This window comes from Ixodes scapularis, unplaced genomic scaffold (assembly GCF_016920785.2).
Source record: "Ixodes scapularis isolate PalLabHiFi unplaced genomic scaffold, ASM1692078v2 PGA_scaffold11__112_contigs__length_91849675, whole genome shotgun sequence".
Classification (NCBI taxonomy): Eukaryota; Metazoa; Arthropoda; class Arachnida; order Ixodida; family Ixodidae; genus Ixodes; species Ixodes scapularis.
Window position 1 is genome coordinate 70,365,589 of NW_024609837.1, and position 24,881 is coordinate 70,390,469.

The following is a 24,881-nucleotide window of genomic DNA, read 5'->3' on the forward strand; positions in this document are numbered from 1 at the left end:
TGCCACGTACTTGATTCCATACTGACCTAACCAGACATGACCTATAATAACTTTATGTCGTCTAAATTGATCCAAGCTTGAGGGACCTAATCTAACCGAACAGGACCAAGCTAGATTTCGCCACTTACTTGACCTCATGCTGACCTTACCCGACATAACTTATTGTAACTTTACGCCGTCTAGTCTAACCGAATGAAGTAGCTAAACTGAACCTTACCTAACCAAACAAAAAAAGACTGCCTATAACTACACCTGATTTTACGCTGACCGGACCTCGATGTGACCTATTGTATGTTACTTATTCTAATCTAATTGAACCTTCTCTGAAATAGACTAACACCATATAGCGTGCTATAAACCTAATTTATAATCTAAGTTAAACCTGACAAAATCTAAGCCAACCCATTACATGATTGGACGCATCTTTCTTTCAGGTAATACGTGCCTAAGATATAGTAGGTACCTGCAGTAAATGCTAATATTGCCTAGACAAGTCAACCTAAATGCCTTTAGCTAACCACGAGCGTAAGTGATAATACCATACCAAGCTAACATCAAATATCCATGCATAGCACAGCTTAATCAATTCTCAATCGAGACTGACATGTCAGGTCTGGCCAACTGTGTAAAGGACATAAGTATGTTCCATGCCGCCCAACGTAACATAACCGGACTTTGAACATGTCGTAAACATGCGGCACCTTGCTCTACCTTGCACGAGCTATTCTTGTATATGTGTACTGTCTTAGGCTCATGGCACCTGCTTACTAGGGAAGTGGATTTGATTAATAACATACAAACTGCCACAATGCACCGGATCTCCTTTTGCAAGATCAATGGCTCAATCAAAAACAAGACGAACTCTCTCAGCATAGATGGCTCTAGCACTTCAGCCTCCCTCCCAACGCTAACGCTCGAGAAACAACGCAGGACACCATTTTCGTGTTTATAAACCAATATGTTATGCACACTGCATTCAAAACTGCAACACAAAAGCCCTCACGAACATAGGACAGTACAAACTAGAAAGACATATTGCCTCACGATGGGCGTCATTTGTTTTTATATTTATTGTTTTTAAATGTAATTGAGGAATGGTACGTGGCAAGTGACACGTACTGTCCTCTCAAGCGTTCATGTTGCTTTCAAAAAGGTCCAGTGAACCTTCTGAGGTACCTTTCTTGCTACCTCACAAAGTATTGTGAAAGGAATAAGCAGAACTCTCACAAAGTATTGGTTAAAGGCGTCATCTAAAATTTTAGGTTCATTGTACATTGCTAAGATCACAGAATTCCACAAGTATATTACATGTTACCCTTATATGTTACCCTCATAGAATGCTATAATCATTATATAACAATTGGTCGACATGCTGAGTAATTGCGGTGACCTACATCTATATTGTTATGTTGTCATTGGCAGAAATCTTAATGTAAGACTTTTGCTAGATTTCCTGCATTGCTTCTCGATGGTGCTAGCCTTATTCTTTCAAGCAAACATTGACTCATTAAGGAATGTTTGGAATGCTGGACTACTTCTTGAAAATGTGAGCTTTATTAAGATATGGGTTATTCTGGTGGATACCTGAACCAGCCGACTACCTTTGAAAATTATTTTATAAAACATCAATTTTAATAAAAGAAGCCCCAAGAGAATGCCTTTTGAGAGCAAGTGTTCATAAACCCCACCACACATACATTAGGTGAGGGTAGCACTAAGCAATATCAATATACTGGTCGGGTAAAAACTCAGGAACTCCAGATTTCCAAAAAATTTCTGCCCCAATCCAAACATGTCTGGTCAAAAAGGTTGCTTTATTTTAGTGCTCTTAGATGCTTGGCCAATATTTTGCCGTGGGAACAATGATTTAAAAGGATTTTGATGGAACAGATTATTACTTGATCTATTTGTGGCAAACCTTATGTCAGAAAGAAACACTGTCCGAACAAAACGCACAATTAAAAATTCTCTAATATGACAAAGAGATATCTTAACGCAGTTTCTCAAAGTGTGTCCAAAAACTAACAAGGAGCTTCAGCGCAAAAATTACTCACTTGTTCTGCAACACAAAAGTGTTTAAGTGAGGATTATTTCACTCTTTCAACCTCTCAGAAACGCAACACACAATAAAAACTACCAAAAAAACTTCCTTCCAAATATGCTTACACTTTGACTAAAAAAAGGGGTAATCAATATATTGTGGACTGTAGCGAGAAAACCTTAAACAAGTGATTACTTTATAATCAAGATCAGTGCGTTCGGCTAAGAACTCATCATCTGTTGTAGGCACAAAAAATAACGATTTGCCGTTGAAGAAGGTTAACTATTTCAATGTTAACTTTTTATTGTACAGGCGATCTAAACCTGGACAAATTTCTTAACCAAACATTTTTTTTTTACAAAGTTCAAAACATGTTATGTGTCGATAGGCCTCGAAGGACTCAGCTTAGACAATTAACAGATAACAACGGCGGTAGGCAGTTTTTCAAGGGGCACTAACAGTTGCATGGAAGGTTCCTGATTAGATCAGCACTGCTTCATTTTGAACTGTTGAATAATTTCCAAACGTTTGTGTCTGAATTGTTCTTACTTCAGTATGCTTCAGTTGCTTCCTTAAAAATAAGGTAAAAAAAGATGCATTTTTAGTCTGCTACTGTCAACTCTTGGTTAAGACTCACGGACGACACGAAACACAAGCACCTATAATCAAATGTCCGACTATTCTTGGGATAGAAAATGTGAAATGCCCTTCCCGAATATAGGAGCAAAGACTCGCTACCCAATGAAGGCGGTGTAAACAGTAACAATGCGACGATCGAGAAGCAGACGTGCCTTGGTCCCCTCCCCTGTTGACCAATGCGTGGGTTCAAAATTCTCGTTTGTTTGCAGATATTAGGACGGCGTTATAGCAGTCCTTTTGTGAGTATAGGGGAGGCGGTGCTCTGCTTTTGCGGGAGCTACCCCATCCCCCTCCCTCAACTTCCGCCTGATTTTGTCGTTGTAATCAGTCTCTTGTTTGGTTTTTGTTTTTGTTTATTTGCCCTTTCCCCACTCACCCTCGTGTTGTCTAGAGACATATAATCTTTGACTGGTCTGGCTATAGAGTTTTTTTTTTTTTGTTTTCTCGTCTTATGTAGGCATCTGTCCAGTAGAACGTTGTGCAAGCTTCTTAGTGTTGTTAGTGAACGGCATAGAGTGCAGCGGGAACCTTGTTTACAACTTATAGTCCTTCCTCCAAGTGTGGTGCCGTTTTTAGATACCGACCAGCCTCGAATGACTAGAACTTTCTGATTCTGGGTTTGCTGCAACAGGACCGAACAAACGATCTACTCTCGAAAATGCACGAAACAAAGCTTCCTGTCATTAGAGGCTGGTCTCAACAAAAAAGATTCGTAGTGCCTGCAGCGGTTCTTTCTCGTACGTGCGTGGGCGGCTAGAAGTGATCCGTGAGCCCGGAGACGTAGACGTCTGTAGGAACTTCGATAGTAGAGTCAACCCTTGGTCGCAGATGGTCAGCTCTGCCCCTTCAACTCGTTATAGTTTCCCAACCCTAAGCATCATAGATGCCCCAACTGCCATGGAATTAGAGGATTGTTCCGACTGCCGTTGCTTTCTTCTGTAGCTGTCCTGTCCCAGAGCGGCTCAGGAATGAGCTCTTTGACGCTCTCTTCCCCTATCTTCGTCTTTCTCCGATAGTTTAGTAACAGTCTGACCGCACTAGGAGGTCTCCGGCAATAGAGCCCCTAGCAGCACTGTCCGCGAGAGCCTTGCCAAGTTACCGCCTGGAATTTACTAGCTCGCGTGTCCCACCTGATTTGTTCCCCTAGACAAAAGGGCGGTTTCACGTGACGCACTTCCGGCTCAAAAATCTCGCCAGACACTATGTTGACGAACTTCCGAAGTATTTCGTCTTTCTATGCGCGGAAAACGTGTTGTCCAGCTCGGTCGAGTCTTTTAGCGTAATACTCGACCGCGTCTGCCGGAGTAGTCAGCGAAAAAAAGGAGCATTATCTGGTGCTCGAGTTTCCTACATACCAGTCATTATTAAAAATTAACACGAGCCGGCATTCGAAAAGTCATCCTCCGGCAACCCTAAAGACCCCAGTTCATGCCTACCGGGCGACTCTGAAAGGAAACAAATCAACATAAACTTGAATTTATGCAATGGAAATACATCACCGAACGTACTTACTGAGCTTTGTCATTGACGGAGCTACTCGTCATGCTTCCTCGTTTCATTAACACCAAAAACTTTGAAAATAACAAAGCCCTACCTAAAACAGATTGTTAAGGTGCCTGATGCTGTTCATCAACATGGCGGAAGGCGGCTTGCCGGAAAAGAAAAGGCGTTTCGTGGAACCGCCCTACAGAATTTTCGGAAGAGATGCGTCCTTGCCAGGCGCTTAGACGCCTTCCCATTTAGTGCATGTGCTTGCTGCATTGCCTGAGTGCCTTGAGAGCTTCTGACCACCCTCCTGCTTGTGCTGTTAACTGTCTGTCTGCCAGCCTGTCATTATATTGGATTGCTTCCTCAAAAATTAAGCGAACTTTTGCTTTTTTAATTGCTGCAACAGTCTACACACGACGTGAACAAATGTCTCTTTAGAAATTCACGACTCAGGTTTTGAGAAAATAAACTCCTTGTAAAACTCTATTTTCCCCGTTCATATATGCAATCGATGTCAATTTCTTTGAGCATCACGGTGTTTTCAAATAACAATATATGTATTTGTCTCTTTAACTCTTGCTAGGCAGAAACTTCTTTTAGGTTCATCATAAAATAAGAATTGAGTTACTGTGGTTGAATCACTACAGCGATTAAACATCACTGTTCAATCAAATTTTGAATTGTTTGCACTCAATCGGCTAGTCCAGCGAACGAAATTAGAAACGTGATCTTATTCACATCTGCAGCAAAGTTCTTTTTTTTTTTCGCATGTTGCACAATTATCGTGTGGAGGCACATCCTTTTTGCCCTATATTTTGAAATGAGTTCTTGGTCTATTTTTGTGGTGCCAGTCTCAAAAAGACCAGCATTTTTGTGCCTACGACCTTCTTCTTTTTGCAAGACCTTTTTCTGCTTTCTCGAACTTTTTTTTTTGCGCTTTTTTGTGTGACGTCATTTTTTGCTGTATTCAACTTCAACCGGCCACAGATTCCGTGCGTGCAACAGCACCCGTTGCAATGCAAGCAGCACCCCCTGTGCAACGGCTGTGTGGAAAGTCACCAATCTACCAAACTTGACTGCGCTTGTAAAACTGTTGTATCCGGTGCCTTTGCCGCTTCTGTGATATTACGTTTGCTTGCCTCGGCTTCCTTAAGAGGGAACAGTACCTTCAGCAGGCGATAACCTGGTCGTTATTGTTTCCTTAAATTGGCATGAATGCTTGTGTGTTTGCTCTCTTGTGCCTAGAGTTGAATTACCTAGGTTTCCTAGGCTTCATGATATCTGATTGTTGAACAAACCGATTACGTTTACCAAGTTTCCAAGTGCCTTAGTAAAAATCCTGCAAAAAATGCAGGGCTTCAGTCTATTTTGTTCTTGCTGAATTCGCTTAAAAGCCGACGTACACTTCGCCTTTCCCACATTAACCTGCACATCTTCCTCCCATATTATATTTTCCTCTTTTCCACGTCCTCACCTAATGGTTCTTCTAAAAGACTTTACTAGGGGAATACATCTTACTTTGGGGACAATCTAATGGCCTTGGAGCGGAGAGGCTTGGCGCAGTTAGAACGGCTGGATGCATATCAGCCTTGGGGTTTCTCCTTTTGAATTGGGGGCGGTGGCTACCGCCGTCTATCGTCGTGCGCATCTCGGGCGCCAATCGCGACGACCATCTCCGCTGTCGCGGCAAACCGTTTGTGTCGTCTCCATCGGCGCTGCGTGACTCCGCCACAGCGTAGACTGCGCGATGCGCATGCGTTCTACGAGACGCGAGATGCACGCATCGCTAGGGGAGGATTGGGCGCTGCAGGCGCGTTCTCTAATGCAAATAAGCGGAGTGAAATGTGTTCACCCTAGTAGAGCATTAGGATCTCATCCTCTTAGCGATTCCCTTCTCTCTGTATCTCTTCTTTCCCTTCTTCGCTACCCTCGCAGTTTGGGCGAGGATGAAAAAGTCAAATTTTCTGCCTTGCAGAAGTGAAATAGGCTGTACGTCGGCCTTTAAAGTGAAGACAATCCGCATGTACCTTCAAGCATGAACATAATCAGACGCTTTCTGTAGAGTTTAAAACATCACACTATCTACCGTTTTTGTTCGTTAACTTCTGTCATGGTTCTCAAAATACGCCGTGCGTTTTCTGCAAGCCAATCTGTGTGCCATCGTATCTCGTTGATATGAATGCATTGCTGTATGAAAACAAATAAAACTATAAATTTTCTCACACGGAGGTTTGATTATCAGCAATTCAGTTTTCGTTAACCAGAAAGCTCTCCTACACGGTATTCTCATAGCATGGGTTTACGAAAACGGTTGCATCTTGTAATAATTATACTTTCTGTAATAATTTGTAGAGTTGGTTACTTTAAAAATTTTCCGAGATTCCTTTATTCCAGCAGTCATGGCCACTGGCACAGAAATTTTTTTGTGCCAAGTTTTCTTCGATTTATCAATTTTTAGTTGCAAGCCACACGTTCCCAAACTGTACGATTCGATTGGTTGATAGAGGTATTTCTGCCACCCGCGAAACAGTTTCAAATTAAAGTGTCGTGCTTATTTGAAGTTACGAAATCGCTATCTAAACACCAACAAGAAACCTGTGGATGATTTAAATCTAATCTATAATGCTGTATAATGCCCTGTAGGTTCTGTGCACAACAAAACTCATATAGCCCAAATTATGCAATCACCGACATGATTTATTGTACTAGAAAACTACAATATTCCAGAGTTTATTGCGGTGGAATATTCCCATGTGCGACCACTTAGACCAATTTGCAGTATAACGCTTCACTTGTTTCCGTAAATTGTGACAAAGCACCAATTTGTGTGGATACTATGTTATGCAGTGTAACTACAGAAATAACAAGGAAGTAAAGATTTCAGTTTTCTTGTCTCAAGCCAGTAACTGCAGTTTCTTTCAAGCTGTAGGCTGCCCCTGTCATGCAACTGCACTTTCCCATCCTTGCTTCCCTGGACTATGTCGCTTTATTCCCCCTTTCTCTTTCGTTATAATGCATAATGCCATTTGTGTCGGTTCTCACTTCATCACCATACAGGCGCTGCTTACCTCAATTTATCTCCCCTGCAGTACATATAAAACTTTACTCTAGCATGTTGCTTCTTCTGAATACGTGCTTGAGCATTTCTTCCCTTTCCTCTTCATCTCAGTGCACGGCTGCATTTCTTCCGCGTGAAACTAGTCTGCAGCGCATTAACCATACCTTCCCGTTTTTTTTTTTGTTGTTTTTTTCGAGCATAGAAACTTTTCCTTGTTTTTGTTTTCACCTCTCTGCGGTACGACGCAATAATTGTGTATCGTAGTGGCGTGCGCATATACTACCCTGAATGAAAGATTACCACCTGCCCACCTTCCCCAAAAAAGTACAGTTGTACTCCGCGAAGCACGTTCAGACCTCGGGAGAGTGCCTCCCACGACCAACACCACCTAGAATAATCAAAGACAGTGCACTAGCATTTCGAAGTCGTGACAATGAAATGAGCGTAACTACCGGTCAAGCACGAGCGCTTCGTCAGCGCTGATCTCTTTCGCATCCAGTCAATGCGCCGAAGGCCACTCGGCGCATTGCCCTGTAGGTTCTGTGCCCAACAAAACCATCCGAGTGTCATGATGATGTTGCAAGGAGGTGGAGGAGGTTGTTCCCGGGCTTTGAATATTCTAGGTGGTTTTCCGTGACGGAAGGCGAAAGTCGAAACACAGGTCAGAAGTCCTGCCGAAGTTATCACCATCTAGACCCACTGCTGTCGCGTATGAAGTAACTTCTTACACCCCGTTGTTTCATAAAAGGAGCATAGTGAAGAGTTGTTATCTGCAATCTATGCGTTCATATCAACGAGAGACGACAGTGCACGCGTGCTTAGGACAACTGCGGCCTAATTGGATTTTCTTCGGACAAATGGTCGCCTCACTCAATGTGCTTCCCGGCTTCTGAGGTACCCTTCCCTCTTGAGCGCGTTCCGCGGCAGCTGCGTGTTACGAGCCTTTGTTGTTATCTTCTTTCTTTTTGTGCCGGCCTCTGAACCGCTTCACAACCTGGCAGAGGTTGTCTGTTCTCCTTCCCCGCATGTTTGCTCAACGCCCCCAGGTTGCCCGGATGTTCTTGCAGCGCATCACTAAATGGGAAAAGGTGATGACGATGGCGTTTTGACTCCCCCGCACCACGGTCGCACACGCGGTGCGAGTTCGGGGAACAGGCAGACGACACTGGTCCCCCTTCTTTTCCTCGCCCTTCCGGTAAGTAACGAGATAATGTTTCGACGCCCACGCCGTCGTCGTCTTCGACGTGTCAACCCTCCTTCGCCACGTAGTCACCAGGGGGCCTCGTGTTCCGACTTGAGGCAGGTCTTATTCCCTCTTACTAGGATCTCCTCGAGTGAAGTAGTTCCTTTTGTCATCGAGGCTCCAGTCCCTCCCCAGGCCAGTACACTAGTAGAAGGAGTTCATCCTTGTAGATGGAATCCATCGTAGATCCGATAGATGGAGTAGAGAGACATCCTGCATATATTCGTTTCTAGTTAGCGTAGAACCAGCATCGTTTTCGCATTATGTTTCACACGTGCTACCTTCCTTCCCCGTTTTACTCTGGGTTGAGTTTCTTAGATTCCTATCATGCTATGTTTTAAAGACACCACAGCTTTTGATTAGAATATGATTCTGGTTGCGAGAAAGTTGATACAAACACTTCTTATGAATTATGTCCACATGTGATTGAATACGGCTTGGAAGGGTAGCGGCATCATATGGAAAGATTTTGGCCATGGTTTAACAAAAGAAAAGTGTGTATGCGTGTGTGTGAGTGTGCGTGCTCGTACAGCTGGATAATTGGATTATACAAACCTATTCTGAGAAATTTAATGTCTCCCTGATAAAGGCTTTTTCTGTTTTTCTTTTTCTCTTTTTTTTTAACTAGACTAATTTTGGCGATTCGCAGAGGGGTGCTTTTTATTTCTGATTTCCTTGACAATTGCTTTTAAAACGTTCAATACTTGAGATAATATGTTGTTGCTGGCTAAAATTATTTCTAATGTGCTTTCATTCGAACCGTATAATGATCTCAATAAATGCTGAGTCCAAGAGCTACAATAGCTTTCCACGCCATCGTTCACGAGTCATAGGAGCCCGCAAGAGCCTATTGAGGACCTCTTGCACACTTTCACTAAAAAAACTTGTGCAATAGCCCATCTTGGCAGATAGCTTGGCAGTGAGTACATCGATCTGTAGTTTGCTTCCCGTGCTGGGCAAAACCTTCATTGCGTTTGCCACAAATTGGTATCAACTAAATATGTGTTAAATAAAATTGGATAGCATCCACCCGCAGAGCAACTTAAGACCCCAAGTCCACCATTCACAGTTTATAGCAACAGCAATAAAAAAGCCAGCAGTTTTGTTCAATCTGTTTTTGTTGATGTTGGCAGTAGTTTTTTTTTTTTTCATTGCATACCACGCTGTCACCCGCCGCTTCTCTTCTGTTGCGCTCACTCTCCTAGCGCGCGCACACCCACACACATACACATACTTCGGGGAAGATGAAAAAGTCATTTGTGTCGTTGCTTCCCACCACTGACCTCTACATATCTCCTGGATTATGCTTCGGGCGCCCAGGTTCTTCTAAAACGAAAGCCTCAAATCAACCAGATTACGCGCACCAAAATATACCCTTTTCAAAATGTTCCCGCCCTCCAGTAGCTGTTGTGCAGATTATCCAAGGCCGCCATAGTTTAGGGAATGCACCTTGGTCTCACATTTGAGCCCCAGTGCTGCGTCAACGCCCGGCAAGGACTCGGATCAAATCGCACGCTTCGCCCAGGAAGCGATGACCAAATTATGTTGGCTGCCCGAGTCACTTGATGAACTTTTAAAAAGGGTCTACTCCGAGTATTATCCACCAACTCCTGACGCCAAGACGGCGGTCATGAGCGTGGTATCGGCAGCAGGAAGATGGCCGCTAAATTACTCTCTCACCAAAGCACAATCCAGGAGGTAACGCCAAGGCCAGTGCTATCCACGCATCTGACTCCCTGCTTCTCTGTCTCTCTTTCTCTCCCCTCTTTTTTTCCTCCTCTCCATCCTGTCACCTCACTCCCTCCCCTAAACGTCTGTCCACCTCCAACACACGCTCCCCCCACACACAGGCCAGCCTGAGCCTACCCGGCTCGCCCTTTAACCTCCGAAGGGGCAGCCGTGGTAGTCAGCTGAGCGTGAGCTGGCGCAGTAACGGACGCCGCCTGGGCGATCGCAAGCCCCTCGTCCTGCAGACTTACAGGGACGCGCAAGAACACCTGCCGTACGCCGACGACAGCAACGCCGTCACGCCCATGTCCGAGGACAATGGGGGTGCCATCTTGCTGCCCATGTACGCCAGCCTGGCGTCGCGACATTCCAGCTACACCTCCCACTCGTCGCGCCTGTCGTACACCTCCCACGGAGCCGGTGACCTGTTCTGCCGGGGCGCCGGCGCTGGTGGCGCTGCGGGAGCACTCACCAAGGAGAGCCAGCTGCGCTCGCGCTCGCGAAACCTGCAAGGATGCTACTACTACGAGGTCTCTCGGGCCTTTCTTATCTCCTCTCTCTCTCGACTCTTTTCCAACTTTCTTTCCGTTCGCCTCTTTCTCTCTCTCGCTCTCTCTCTCACTCGCTCGCTCTACCCCGCCCTGCCAAGCCTGCTACGGAAACACTCCATTTCACCTTGGCACTGACCAACACCTCCTTTTGTCCGTTTCACTCCACGTCCGTCCGCACCAGACGCAACGATTGAGCTGAATTGCGTCGAAAAGTGGTTGTCACGTAGTCCATCGTCTTTGTGCGTTTGGTGTTCCCGGCTGAACAAGTCACGCAAGGTGCAAGCCCCGTGGTCCTGGGCTTTTTTTCTTTGCATGATTGGTTTATCCGGCAATAACAAACTAGCAAGACGACGAACGCACGCCGTGACGATACACTTTTCGCACTTTTTGATTGGCTGAACCGAATCGTAGCGTCGGCTACGGTCAGGCTTAATGTGAAACGGAGTATATAGATGGCAGTGTCGTAGCTCTGAAAATTTCGCGTCACCGACAAGCGTCCAGCTCAGGACACATATTGGACACCAATACTGCCTCAGCATTTCGGCTGGAACTCGTGTCTTCGCTGACGCTGCGGCGTTGGTAGCTATGAAGTGTTGCCGCAGCATCCCATAGCCTGACGCAAATGTGTTGCGTCGCTGTCTTCATCGGCTAGATTTGCCGGTCGACCCCTGCAAATGAGCGTGTTAGCGCAGTTCACAGTTGCCCGAACTAGTCGAGGAATCAGAACAAATTTCTACCCATACGCACATACTCCCTACACGTTTCGTGTCTACCTTCATGTGGGAGATCCGTTGGTCATTGATAAGGTGAAATGGGCAATAGATTTCTTAAACGCTTCGAGAGAACCTGGGAAGAGCAACTAGCATGGATTCAACTTGAGACCAGTGAACTAGCAAGAAAGGACAGACGGGATAAACCAATACCCTGCTAGATCTCGGGACGTCAGCCAACGTTATCCTTAAAAAAAAGAATTTTTTTTAGGAATAGTATACTGAATAAGCTATGTATTCAAAGAACACCATGGCTGCTGTTCTGTGATTTAGCCGATTATTCTTTATTGAAGCACCTGCCGTAACACACCCTGACACCTTCCTACCTTCTTCGTAGCACAGAACGAACACCAGCAATATCTTTCTTGGGCGTCCACCACACTTGCTTCGTGTTTGTCGTTGCTACACGTTTTTTGGTCTTGAGTTGTGCCACAATGCAGCTTGCGTTCACGTTTTCACACCATTCATAGTGCACTTGCAGATAGGTATAATCATTTGCAGTGAATAAACTTTGGTAGGTCAAGAATGCTGAAGTGAAAATTACAGAATATAGAGTCAATGAAGACGGGAGGGAGGGGCAGTTCGTGCTGAAACACCACATCTGGAGCAGTCATTTCTACCACTGTGCTGTCCATGAAAACAAAGCTTCAGAACTGCCCAATTACAGTCATGCTTTAGATGCATGCTCTGCATGGCACTCTGGTTTTGTCCCACATCATTCTGTTTCTTGGGGTGCCATGAGCAATGAATGTTGCGCATTGGTTATACTTTTTTATTTAGCCATTGTTCAGAACCCAACAAAAAAAGCCGCAAAATTAGAAGCACAACAACTTTTTTACAACGAGTGTAACCGCGTAGAGTAGGGGCAAAAAAAAAAAAAAGACAACTTCAAACCATTGGATAGATACGGGTTTGTGGATGTCCCTCCATATTCTTTTTCACCGATATAACAAGCATACTTGCATCGTTGCTTTAACTTTTTTTTAACTTTATTATAGTTCGCAACAATTTCCGACAACTGAAAAAAGGGTTCTAATCTCGAGGAAAACTTTTTCTGACATTCTCGAACAAGTGAAGACCGAGCGAGCAGAACTGAAATTTGCGTTCGATGGGCTCGAGAGAGCAAAAATGCCCAAAGCGTTGGCTTTATTGCCAAGAAAGGTTGTCCCCAAGCATAGGAAAGCACTAGTTAGCAAAACCCATTTCATTTCGTTGGCTTGTAGGTCATGAATGCTGTCATACCAAGTTAAAAATTTATTATGCGTGCGCACTTTTAACGATGTAGTATGTCTGTCAGTCTTCACTTGCGAATAAAACTGAATAAAATAAAACAACAAAAACGATGACCTAGAACTGCTTAGCACACCGGACTTCAAGTTGAATGGGTTGTGATAGTAACGGGCTTACCATGTAACCCACTTTGATGTCTTTCTATATTAGAAATAATCCACATTTGTGCATCACCATGTCTAAAACAATACACTATTTCACTTCAACTGTACCATATTAAACAGTAATTCCGATATTCATCATTTTATACTGAGGTTATGACGCCAATAGGGGGACTTCAGCAAAATGAACGTGCAAGCGTGATAAACGTGGATCCACGTGAAAAGATAGATCAATCCGAAATTAATGCACACAAATTCGTCCACATCTTTCCCACCACAGGACATGCCTCTGGATGGAGAGGAATGCCTGGCTGTCAAGAAGCAACCAGACAACCCTTTTGTCGAGCCGTCGCAGAGGCAAGGCCTCGTAGACATGAAAGGCAAGTCCCTTTGATTTGCATGTACGCTATATCAGAAAAAAAAATACTTCTTGATTATTGCCAACTTAAAAAACTCGGGGCACGCCAAGTGCCGAGCATCGTATTATCCCTCCATATCCACAAAGTTACGCTCTGAGTTTCTTAAGCGGTCAGAGTCCATAGAAGGACTGAATGCAATTTCGCCGACCCTGGTTACAAAGATCGGCAGTAGTGTGTGCAACATGCGTACGCGAGTGTTGAAGGTAAGTTTAAGAGATACTTCGTCGTGCTAGTAGACCTGGTGATATCATGAGGCCAAGCAAACGCTTTGACGCACTCTGTAGGTACTAATGGCTCAAGATCCGCAACCAGCCAGATTTCGACATTTGCCGATAAGGATACAGAAGAACCATTCACAAGACAAGAGGCGTGGACATCCTTGCACTAAGTCGCCCCTGTGTTCCTTAAGCTCTTAGGGACTATTGTCGTTTTTGTCCACAACTGAGCAGCACGCAGCACATTTAGCCGAAGAGCATGAATCCATGTTTCGCAAGTTGTTAACGCACGAATATACAAAACTACTTGCATGATGAAACGTTCGTCTACTCGGTAAGGACAAGAGGTGAACGCAAAATTATGCGACGGCTACGAAGTTCCACAGACCGGGTATGCGCGATCAAGCTTGGCTTATGTTTTCAAGAACTCTAAAATAGGTACCAAAAAGCAGATGTCGGTATCTTGTTTCTGTTATAAAAATATAAAGGCAAAAACTACGCAAACTTTTATCGTCGTTCATTAGCGTAACATAAAATTTTCTATATTTGTTAATTAATCTCAAGGTGCTGCACTGTCATTCAAACAACCACTACAATTGTCTAACATGCGACGTGCACTGTTATCTCAAGCCCGCTCAGTTTCACAGCATTGCTTTACAAAACAAACGTAAATAGTAGTCTTGTGCGAATAGTGGATTTTGAGTTCGAAGCGAATTCGAAGCGAATATTGGTTTTGGCCGAATATTTTCGAATCGAATATCGAATAGTTTTTCCAAGCCTTTCACTACCAAACATAATGCTTAGACAAAACCCCAGCGAAACTTCTGAAGGTAGTTCCACCTGTTCGTTTATAAGCCAAGTTTAATCTATCTATATTTATGAACTGTGACCTCAGAAGGTCTGATGTCTTGGGGTGGTAAGTAAACAACAAATTTGTAATAAAATGAATCCAATGGAAATGGCCAAATATACCCAATTTAGTGAATTTACAAATCTTTAATATTCTTTCCTTAATTTCGAGTTAAAAAAGAATGACTCGCGCATGATGAATGCAGGTTGTAAGGGCACCTCTGCCCGACATATACTCTTGCAAAACAGTCAGTTTAATTTTAAATCTTTTTTACTACAATGTAGATACTGTAAAACACTTAATGTTCGCGAGCCCTTAATTTTCGCAAATTCAAAAATTTTCGAAACTTAAAGGCACGAGAAAAATTCTGTCTTAAAGAATTTCAATGCAGGTCCCTGGAATTCGCGAAATTTAGTGGCCGCGATATGTCCTCTGTGACCGATTCGCGAAAAATAGGGGCCCCGAAAATAAAGGGTTTTACAGCATACACATTCACAAAGTTTCCATTTATTTTCATACACAGCCGGCACGCGTGCACCACCTCGCTTTGAACGTATGGTCCAAGCACGCAACTACGATATTCATACTTTTCCAAGTGTTTGTCGCGGCGGGTTACTCCGTTGAGTGCGCTTCTTACCGAGCACCGATGTAATGTGGAGAAGCAACACCCGTGGAGCTTGCTTCCGCGGGTATTGCTTCTCCGCAGTGCACCAGTGCTTGGTAAGAAGCGCACTCAAAAGGGGCTAACCCACCGCAATCAACACTTTGAAAAACGCGAATAGTGAAGTTCTTCTCGAAGCGAATATCGAATAGTGTATTATTCAGAACTACTATTCAAAATTTCGAATATTCGCACAACCCTAGTAAATAGGTTGGCAGACAGCTTTTTTTTCCCATATAAAGTTTTCCAACGGATGCAGTTCATTCTAAACTTGACAGAGGTGCTGTATGGCTTTGTGTACACGTCTATATCTTTCATCTCCTTCGACTCGAGTCTGTTACCAAATTGTATGCGAGAGGCGTTCATAAAATTTGTTTTAATACCATAAAAAAAGCTGCGATCACGAGCGCCGGTGGTGAGCTGGCAGATGCTCGGGCCGAAAGAAGTCTGCATTTTCGCACTGAACAAGTGTTTCATCTTTCGACAATGTTCTCTTCATCATCCTCTAAATCATGGGTTTCAAACGCACGGCCTGCGGGCCGCACGCGGCCCGTAACTCTCTAGCATGTGGCCCACCAGCCCCCCGTGGCTGCGAGCAAATGTTCCCATGTCTAGAGCGCCACATGCGCCATAAATAAGTTTTATATACGATTGCTTTCCCCTCGAAAAGGAGCTGTGCTCTGTTCACGAATTTTGCAGTATTTTGATTTCTTTTGGACAAAGTATTGCTTCTCAGCCCTTTCACGTGTATGAACCGGAAAGGCAGTACCACTACTAGGGTATACCAGTGCAAGCTACTTTCTCAAAGAGGCACATAAAAAAATCTTACTTAGAAGAGGCAACGGCCAAAGATAAAGCTATCAGCTCGGGCTTCTAGCTGTCAGACAATATCTTTAAAAGATCAAAGTATTTTCTTATAATGCTGCTATTAAAATGCTTAGGAAAGCAAAAACTTTCTATGAAGAAATATTTTTTTTTTTTTTTTGCTGTGCCTGTTTGCTTGGTCTCGTTCTATTGAAAACTGGCAGTACTGTTTAATGGTGGAGCTTTAAATATTTTATAACATCAGGTGTGGGCCCAAAGTAGTTGTATATGCAAACGAAAGCTAAAGAGGGCAAAACGATGAGCTTCAAAAAAATAAAGAAAGCACTAGGTTTTTTGTATTGAAAATATCTGGAGTTTCGATGGGCCAGTCGTCCGATTTGCAACGCGAAACACGAATTATGTTTCTTTGCTTAGTTTTTTTTTTTCTTTGCCCGAAAAGAACAGAATATTGCCCCCCCCCCCACCCCTTTTGGCCCCGTCCTCTTGAGATGGGGAGGGGGGTATCTGGTCCCCCACACTCGAATGAGTTTGAGACCCATACTGTAAACGCTTGCAGCGCATAGCGTTCTTCGTGAGAGGAAGAAGGCTTGAGGTCAGTGGGTGCCAGGGCGGATAAATACGGCGGCAAAGGCAGAAGTTGACGGCCTATAATACACCAACGCGCTCTTTGCCAGCAGGAACGCGTTTGCCCAGACCGGATGCGGGCACCGCAAGTGCGCAGAAACCAGATTCACGCGAGGCCAAGTATCTGCGCATGCGCACTGCCGACAGTAGCGACTGCGCAGTGATGTGACGTCAGAGAGTTCAAGTAGTCTATATAGTCACCAACATCTTGAAAAAACGCAGGATATGGTACATTCACTTCACGCTTCTTTCTTTGTAATTTGTTGCTCTGGGTTCTTATTGACTGATGCTGCAATCCCATTGACTGCGGAGATACGATGAGATGCACGAGGCCCGTCGCCGCGCCATGTCTTTCATAGGCTGTCGGTGACTATGCGTAGAGCAAGTCGTCTGCTTCTCCCGCAAGTCTTGAGGTGACGTCAGAACGACGCCGAGCTCTGGTGGGCTTTGATTGGAAGGATAGTGGGTAGGCCTCAATGCTAGGTGCCTCGAGGTCTACCCACTATTGTTTTTATCAGCCAATAAGAGCTTGGCGTTCTAACATCATCGCAAGCCCTGTGTAAGAAGCAAACGAACTTTCGCTCTGTATAGCCAACCGCACCTAGATCTTATCTTGGAGGTGTTATGGAAGCTGCATGTGTCGCCGGTGCGTTGTTGTGGAGCAAACGCATTCCCCGAGACGGCTTCCTCTGGTCAGCTTTCGCGCACGTGCTGGGTCCTAAACCCGGTGTGCCCTACGCTGACCTGTTCGTAAACAGCAGCGTGTGGGTTTATAAGCAAACTCTTCCGACATGGTCAGATGTATGACAGACCACTTGTGACATTGCAGATGTGATGGTGCTGAACGACATCATCGAGCAAGCCGCGGGGCGCCAGAGCAAGGCCAGCGAAAGAGGTACCTATCAACTCCGTGTGCCATTCCCCCGCGTGTGTGTGTGTCACTACCCCTCGAGACCCCTGTGCAGTGTTGAATGCGTCTGCTCTGTTTGGGAGACCGAGTGCGTGCGGTGCCCGCACCCCACCACCCCACTAGAGTTCTCCTAGCGTAGTTCGGAACGGGTACCAGAGCTCCTTGCATGAGACCTTGGTAGTGCCAGTGAGTCGAAGTCGACATTAGGGCATTATGGCCATGCAGATGGTTGCGACAAAATGAAGAGTCTGACATTGCTAAGGTTTTAACATCAAACGACACTGGGACTAAGAAACTACATGACATAAACAAGTAAGCACAAGCTACATTTCGTTTCAGCTTAAGTCCGAGTGGACCAAGCTAGTAGTTGCAGCACAAACACAAACACAGACCAAAAAGAGGCCGTCACGACTCATTATTGGTGCTTGATATCACCAGTTGCCAGAAACATGCGCATAGAAACATAAAAAAGCCATTATTTTCTGCTTTCCGATAAACTTTATTTGCCCCATTGGCTCGTAGCGTCGGTAGCGCTTGTACCTCAAGTGAAGAAGGGTAAAATCAAATGTTTATATTTCCTTTCGCACTACAGCGAATGGACAAATGGGGGAAGGGGGAAATCAAAAATGAAAAGAAGAGGAAGGGAAGGCAAGTGAAATATAAAAAAATAATCCACCACCATTTCACTTTACCCACAAAAAAGTACCCGAACCTGCCGTGGCTACCAAGGCACGTGCACGTGGCACGTGTCTTGGTGATGGTACTTGTCTTGCTGATGGCACGTGTCTTGGTGATGGTACTTGTCTTGCTGATGGCACGTGTCTTGGTGATGGCACGTATCTTGGTGATGGCACGAGCTGACGTCACCAATCATTCAGCGCCCAAAGCGCACCATCATGCTGTTCGTCGTGTATTTGCACGTGTTCTATTATCGCTGAACTAATCATAAAAGGCTTAGTGACTTGCGCTTTTGGCGCTGCTTGAGTCGTCCCATTACCTCGTTGCGTCGGCTGCGTCTGGACTTAAGGTGAAACGAAGTATAGTGCGGAACTTTCGGCGTCATCTGAAAACTTTTAATTTGAGGCTCGCGTTGGTCACGAGTGCTGTGTCCGCGATCGGCAGGGGTTTGGGTTCTCACTGATTGAAGAGGACACTCAGACAAAAACAAAGCCATAGATCCTGGGTTCAATCCTCACCCCTGCCCGTTGGGATGAGCATCGTACAGCTGCAGCAAAAAACGTTTAGCACAAGTGACCGATAAACGGAGCAACAAAATCGCAACCCGATCATTCACCGATAGAGACAGTGCCAGTCACATGACATGTTTCAACACGGAGGTTGCCGGCAGAAAATTGAGGGATAAGATAGCTTTCGAAATGCGAGCATTAGGATGGACTGCTTTCTGCCAGCCACTTCCGCGTTGAGACTTGGAACGTGACTGACACTCTCGCTATCGGCGCGCTCGGGAACAATAGCGCCACGTGTCGCGATTTTGGCGTTCCGGTCGTCAGTCACTTGTGCTTATTTTTTTTTTTTATATAGCGAATCTGTATACCTCTACCAGCCAAGAAATTTTTCGTGTCGTTGGCGTTGTAAGCAAAAAACTCCCGGCGAGCAATTGAAGGCAAAACAGCATATCTCCCGTTAAAACCAGGCATACAGCATACATCTCAGTATCCGTTTCAATAAAGAAAACCACAGAACAAGCACCAACAAAACAAGCATCAAAACCCAATGATAGATGAGAAGGCGCGTGTGAACAATAGGAATACCCTTCAGCGAGTTCCGGTAAAGATTGGGTTTGCAGCTGCTTCGCGTGGGGCTGACGTCATTCGAAGCCCTCGTGTGAAGTGCAAACCGCATAATGGAGTATAACGACGCCTGCGAACAATGCGAAGCACGTTCCTTCTCCCCGCGTGTGTTTTCGTGTCGGCGTTCTCACGGAAAAAAATGCCTCAGAAGACTGAAGCGAAAAGTACAAACACCACGCATACAACATACAGCACAACGTTCGTTTTAATAAAGAATAAGCACAAAACAAACATCCTAACCATATAATGAATGATAAGGAGCTGCTGAAAAGAATGCGATGCACGTAGCGCTCACCGCATCCGTTCCCGGTGAAGATTACTGATGGCCAAGCTGCCGCGGCGACGGCAGCTTGCGGCGTAGGGAGTGACGTCACTAGCCTTTCATATATAAAAGAAGAGCCCGCCTTTACCCCGTTTCAAATTACGTCCGGACGCAGCGGATGCTACGAGCCATCTTAGCCAATCCTGTTCTGTGGACGTGGCCCTTGATACGCGTTCCGCGCGTCACGTGACGCTCACGTGACGTCACGTGACACTCACACGGCCTCCGATTGACTCCGATGGCTCGTAACATCCGCAGCGCTTCAATGTAAGAGAAAACGGAGTATAGTAACTAAATTCGTTGTTGGTGCAGCACCATGAGGAGTAGGCCACGCATAGTCGGGACTCCCGAGGAGCAGCGTGAATACTAGGAGCGGCAAAGGGAAAAGAAACGGCAATACGACCAGCGGCGGCGTGCTGCGACCGGTGGCGGCAGTTCGTATAGGGCAGTAGGCAATCGTTGCAGGTGATACCACAGCTTCGCTGACCAACTACCCTTATAGTGTGGATTGGAGCCCCAACTATTTTCCGTTGCAGCTGTACCTACGTGCTGACGTGTATCACTTCTCTATGATGCACGTTTAAAACTCAAAGGCTAACCGTGAAACAGCCCTAGCTAAGTTTCTCATTTTCGGCGGAGACACATTCGGACGAACTCTACTTCCTGCTGTGCAATCGAAACCAACTCAGCAAAATTACTTCAGCCGAATACTGACGCAGAACTCGTTTCGGATATGCCTCATGTTGGCCTTCTTGAAGTGATGCCGAAAATTCAGCACTACGGCCTTTGTCACGTAGAAGGTGTAGCACGTGATGCGGTGTCTTTTTAAGTAATTCTATTACACATTTTTTAAACACTTTCTCGTTGATGTTTTGACGTACATATACAACCTAAAGTTTCTGTTAAAACCTTAGCAGCGCTGTTCATTCAAGGATGATAAACCAACTGGCCCCATTTTCAATCGCTCCTGTATTATATTTGTATTAGAAAGAATAAGACGCGTCGGGTCACGTGCAGAAATGTCTGGTACTCTACTCCGTTGAACTGTACTGTTGCTTGTGCGTGCCACAGTTTGGTCTCCCGAGTGTGTTTCTTTTATCAAAATAGAAATACCCATACTGGCATGCCGGTACCACAGGTGCCTTTTAGTGCGTACTGTGGGTTTTGCTACATACTTTGTTTGAATTGTATAGGCATGTGCAAGGTCTGCTAGGATTTATTTTGCCCTGGTGATGGAGTGATTCTGTTTTTTGAATTGCCGGTTTGGTTTTGATTGCCAAATGGTGCCAGGGGCCTTGGCAGAGCGGCGGATAATACAACAATCTTCCCTACTCCAACACAATAGTGTCAGGTGCCATTACCAACAATGGAAGAAAGCAAAAAAACAGAAACAACTTAAAAATTTGACGCTGTATTTTGACCTATCGATCAAACCGTCGTACGCAAGATAGCATTTTAAGATAAATGTAATCGTCGCTCAAGTTGCTACCACATCTTTTTGAAGCTTCGCCTCATCGTTCTTTACTGCCTCTTTTTTTCATGAGTAGGCATGTGAAAGACTCACAACCCATTGGCGATATATATCTGGCAATAATACTTATATAGCCCCTTGGCCAGTTTTTTGCACTTGGCTAGGGTCACGAGTTTTCGGCATCTACATTAAAACCCGAATATGTGCTGTCCTCCAATAAAATACATTTAAATTTTACTGGAAGAAATCTTGATCCACAGTTTTATTTCGTCTCGATCCGGAACACGGCCCGCAGTGCTCTGTCTTCGAGGCCGGTTCTTTCTTTGGGATTCATAAACCCTGTTTTGTTTCCTTCTCTTTTCTTTATCGGGGTGTTTTCAAAGGGTACGTGTCTTGCGTATATTCCCTGTACGTTGGCAAATCCGTCCCCCGAGTCTCATTTTCTTTAACAGAAGCCCCAATAAACACCGAACCTAGGGTAAAAAACACAAAAACCACAGCCTATATGGAAAAAAACACGCCACCCTACTTATGGGGATATGAATAGTTCCATCACACAATGCTACTGTGAATTCAAAGGGTCTGCGTCACTCAGCCAGGGCCTTCGCTCCAATGTGCACCTGAAGCCTGCCCCCATGTTCCTGCCTGTGACCTGCTCGCAACGGGCCCCTCGTGTGATGCCTGGTGTGGCCGTTGTCCCCTAGATGGTGGCGTTAGACGCCCCAACTAGAGTCACTCGATCATTTGCAGGGTACCGCAAACTTAAAACGAACCCGTTCGTTCCGGTACGATTGGATGGACGCAGCGACCAATCACAATGAGATACGACGGTTCACAACTCCACAAACACTGTTCCTGACATATGTAGCCAAAAAAGAAATACATGCAAAACGTTTTCTCAAGGAGCATAAAAGCTATGAAACTTTTTCTTGAAACGTAAGCACTCAGTTATCAGAGTAGTGGGTCAAAAGCAACCCATAAATGGCTGAGTGGGTGGAATTCTACTTTGTAAATCCGGCATTACCATGCGATGCCCCAATCCTCTAGAAGACCCTTTATATTCGCAGCCGTTAGTCGATAACTACTGTAATTAAAAAGGGTTATCTGATGAGAAATTTTGAAAATTATGTTCTCATCTTGTGTACCTTTCTTAGGGTATCTGGCTATTTGGCCATAGTATATAAACAGTAGACTAATTCATTCAATATGAGCATATATTATGGGTTCTCAAACTTGATTTCTTGGAACAGAGTGGCTTCAAAAGAACCCTCAGGGATATGCAGAACTCTCAAATTATCTCGATTTTCCAGATGCATGTGCAAAACGTTTCTCTCTTACTCTAGTTGAGTTATCCTTGATATTATTCACGAGCCAAACGCTCCTCGATGCATACGTTATTGCGAATGAAGTCTGTACAGTCGTACACTGCTTAACTTCAATAATACCAGGTGGTTGAAGGGTTTCTCTGCTTTCGTTCAAAACTGTTCCTTGATATCGAAACGTGTGAGCGCATCTGCATTAGACTATGCCATTAATCTACAAGCGATGGCATTGCTTCAGGTTGACGCAGACGTCCCGTACATCCATGGAACGTTCTCCGTTCAGTCGTACGCGGATGAGTCACCTTTAGAATGGCCGGAGTACACCGAACATCGAGTCCCTTGGTAACCACGCGGGCCCCGAATGATACCTTACGCAGCCTTACGTAATGCGAGTCACTGCCGCATCTTTGTTACAAATTGGGCCGCGACAATGGCGGCGGCACCTGCCGACCAATCAGGACTCGGCCAAGATAAACACCAAGCGCGGTACCCTGTTGACTGCCGAGTGGCTCTAGCACCAACTGCCCACGGGCTCACCTGCGGCCATGCTTAAACATTATTCAGTGTCCATCTATTATTTCCCCACAGAAAGGGAGGAGCAGGAGCGGCCCAAGTTCAAAGAGAAGTGCATGGCCAATTGCTTGAAGTGTATAGACATGTTCTGCGTGTGGGACTGCTGTTGGTACTGGATCAGGATCCAGGAGATACTCGGACTCATCGTGTTTGACCCTTTCATGGAGCTCTTCATCACTCTATGCATCGTGGTCAACACGCTCTTTATGGCCATGGATCATCACGACATGGACAAAGACTTTGACAATGTCCTCAAAAAGGGGAATTACGTAAGTGTGCCCAGCTTACGTCTCGGCCGGCGCAGCCTCCGCCACGACCGAGTGTAGTGCTCCCCCTCCGGTGCCCAACCTCTTTCTTTTTCGTCGTGGTGCTTCTCTTTCTCTTGAGTTTGTTTTTGTGGTCCCCACGTCGGGATTCGACGTCTTTCTTAGTGGTGTGGTCGCAGCTGCCGACGTGGCCCAAGTGCTGGTCGTACCACTGATTAATCGTCAAAGAAATCCTTTGGGAATTTCGAGAAGTGGCCGTATCTTCATGGTTTTTAAAACATTTGCCCCTCAGGCTGTTTTTTTTTTTTTTGCTTTCCTAGATTTTTTTTTAAGCATGGGGCAACTTGAAGCATGTCATTTCTAGTGTTGATCGCGCGGAAGCAAAAAAACATTAATTTGGCTCTTTATTTCGTAAAACTTATGGTCTGATTACTTTACCGGACCAAAGTTTTTACTCAGATTCACAACTCAAGACGCTGTTTATTTTAAAAAGCAATCTCATTGAGAAGTTATTTGCGAAATTTAGGATATTTCTCTTTTTATAGAACTCTTGCAATTGAATACATACTCTGAATAGCTTGGATGCGAATTTTGTACAAGATACAACGTAATGAAAGGTGACGATTGTTGCTGGTTAAACCATTAGGCCATCACGAAAGCTAAAGTTTACCTTATTTTCTGTGTAATTATGATGCACGCGCACGTATACGGGTGGCGTTTAATGGTTCCAATTGCGAATGGTGAGTATAAGTGACTGGGTAAAGAGACCAACCACCCGTATTCTTAACAATCTCAAGAAGAAAGCTTTCTCATATTTTATGCTGTAAATTTGCTTTCATAAAGTTTACAAGTGTCGAGGCTCAGCTAAGAAAGTTTAGGAGTGCTAAAAAACAAACCAAGTTCTGTCTAGGACTGAAAGAAGGCTGAGCTCGCAGGCGAGCTGGTGAAAAGTTGACATAACTTAGCCTGAGACAGGAAAAAAAAAAAGACAGATAAAAGTAAGGGATACCACACGTCTCCGGAGACGTTCTGTGTTGCTCTTTTCTTTTATATGTATTTATTTTCCTTCCCTGTTTCTGTTCAAGTGTAGTCAGCATCTGGGTAGGGCCTCTTTGTGGCGAATTTCTTCTGGCAAACAGCCATCTATTACCGTTCACATATAAGACATGTCATTGAGGACTAGACCATATTCGAGCAACGCCAAAAAGTTGTCAGCGTGCTCATATTCGCGATTGGACATCATTGCCTTCGTTGTAAACAATATTCCACAAGCCTATTTTTCTTCGTCTGTGACCAGAAATGGACAGCTGTTTGCCTCGTGTAAGTTGCGAAATTCTGAATGGTCTTTTATTTTCTATAGAGTGGGGGGTTTTGTCAGATACTTGTAGATTCATTACGATTCAGTTATTGTTCTTGGTCTGAATGCCGCACATTTCTGCATTTTTTATTGCTTTCGTAGTTCCAGGAGTGGCGGCAGCACCCCCCGCAGACCACGCTATATAGCTGCATGACTGTAGAGCTGTTCTCATTTAGAATTATTAGAGCCATTTTGAACGGATGAAATGCCTTTATGTTGAGCAGGCCCGATGCACACATTTCTTTTCGCTGCTTGTTCTCGAGAAGAGCAGCCAAGTTGCATGACTTGCACCGGTAAGTTTCGGGCGCCAGCTCTGCCCTCAAGAATCGGCCAAGCCCAAGAAGAG

General features: G+C 44.9%; 1 protein-coding gene across 1 annotated transcript in view; it reads left to right on the forward strand.

The window, feature by feature from the left end:
* Positions 1-24,881, forward strand: part of LOC8027094 (sodium channel protein para) — an 84,318-nt gene that overhangs the window by 14,479 nt on the left and 44,958 nt on the right. The window contains exons 9-16 of the mRNA XM_042289002.1: positions 8,618-8,625; positions 10,320-10,784; positions 11,194-11,208; positions 12,880-12,903; positions 13,190-13,289; positions 17,333-17,398; positions 22,466-22,468; positions 22,904-23,181. Of these exons, the coding sequence (XP_042144936.1) occupies positions 8,618-8,625; positions 10,320-10,784; positions 11,194-11,208; positions 12,880-12,903; positions 13,190-13,289; positions 17,333-17,398; positions 22,466-22,468; positions 22,904-23,181 (959 nt within the window). The remainder of the gene's footprint in view (positions 1-8,617; positions 8,626-10,319; positions 10,785-11,193; positions 11,209-12,879; positions 12,904-13,189; positions 13,290-17,332; positions 17,399-22,465; positions 22,469-22,903; positions 23,182-24,881) is intronic.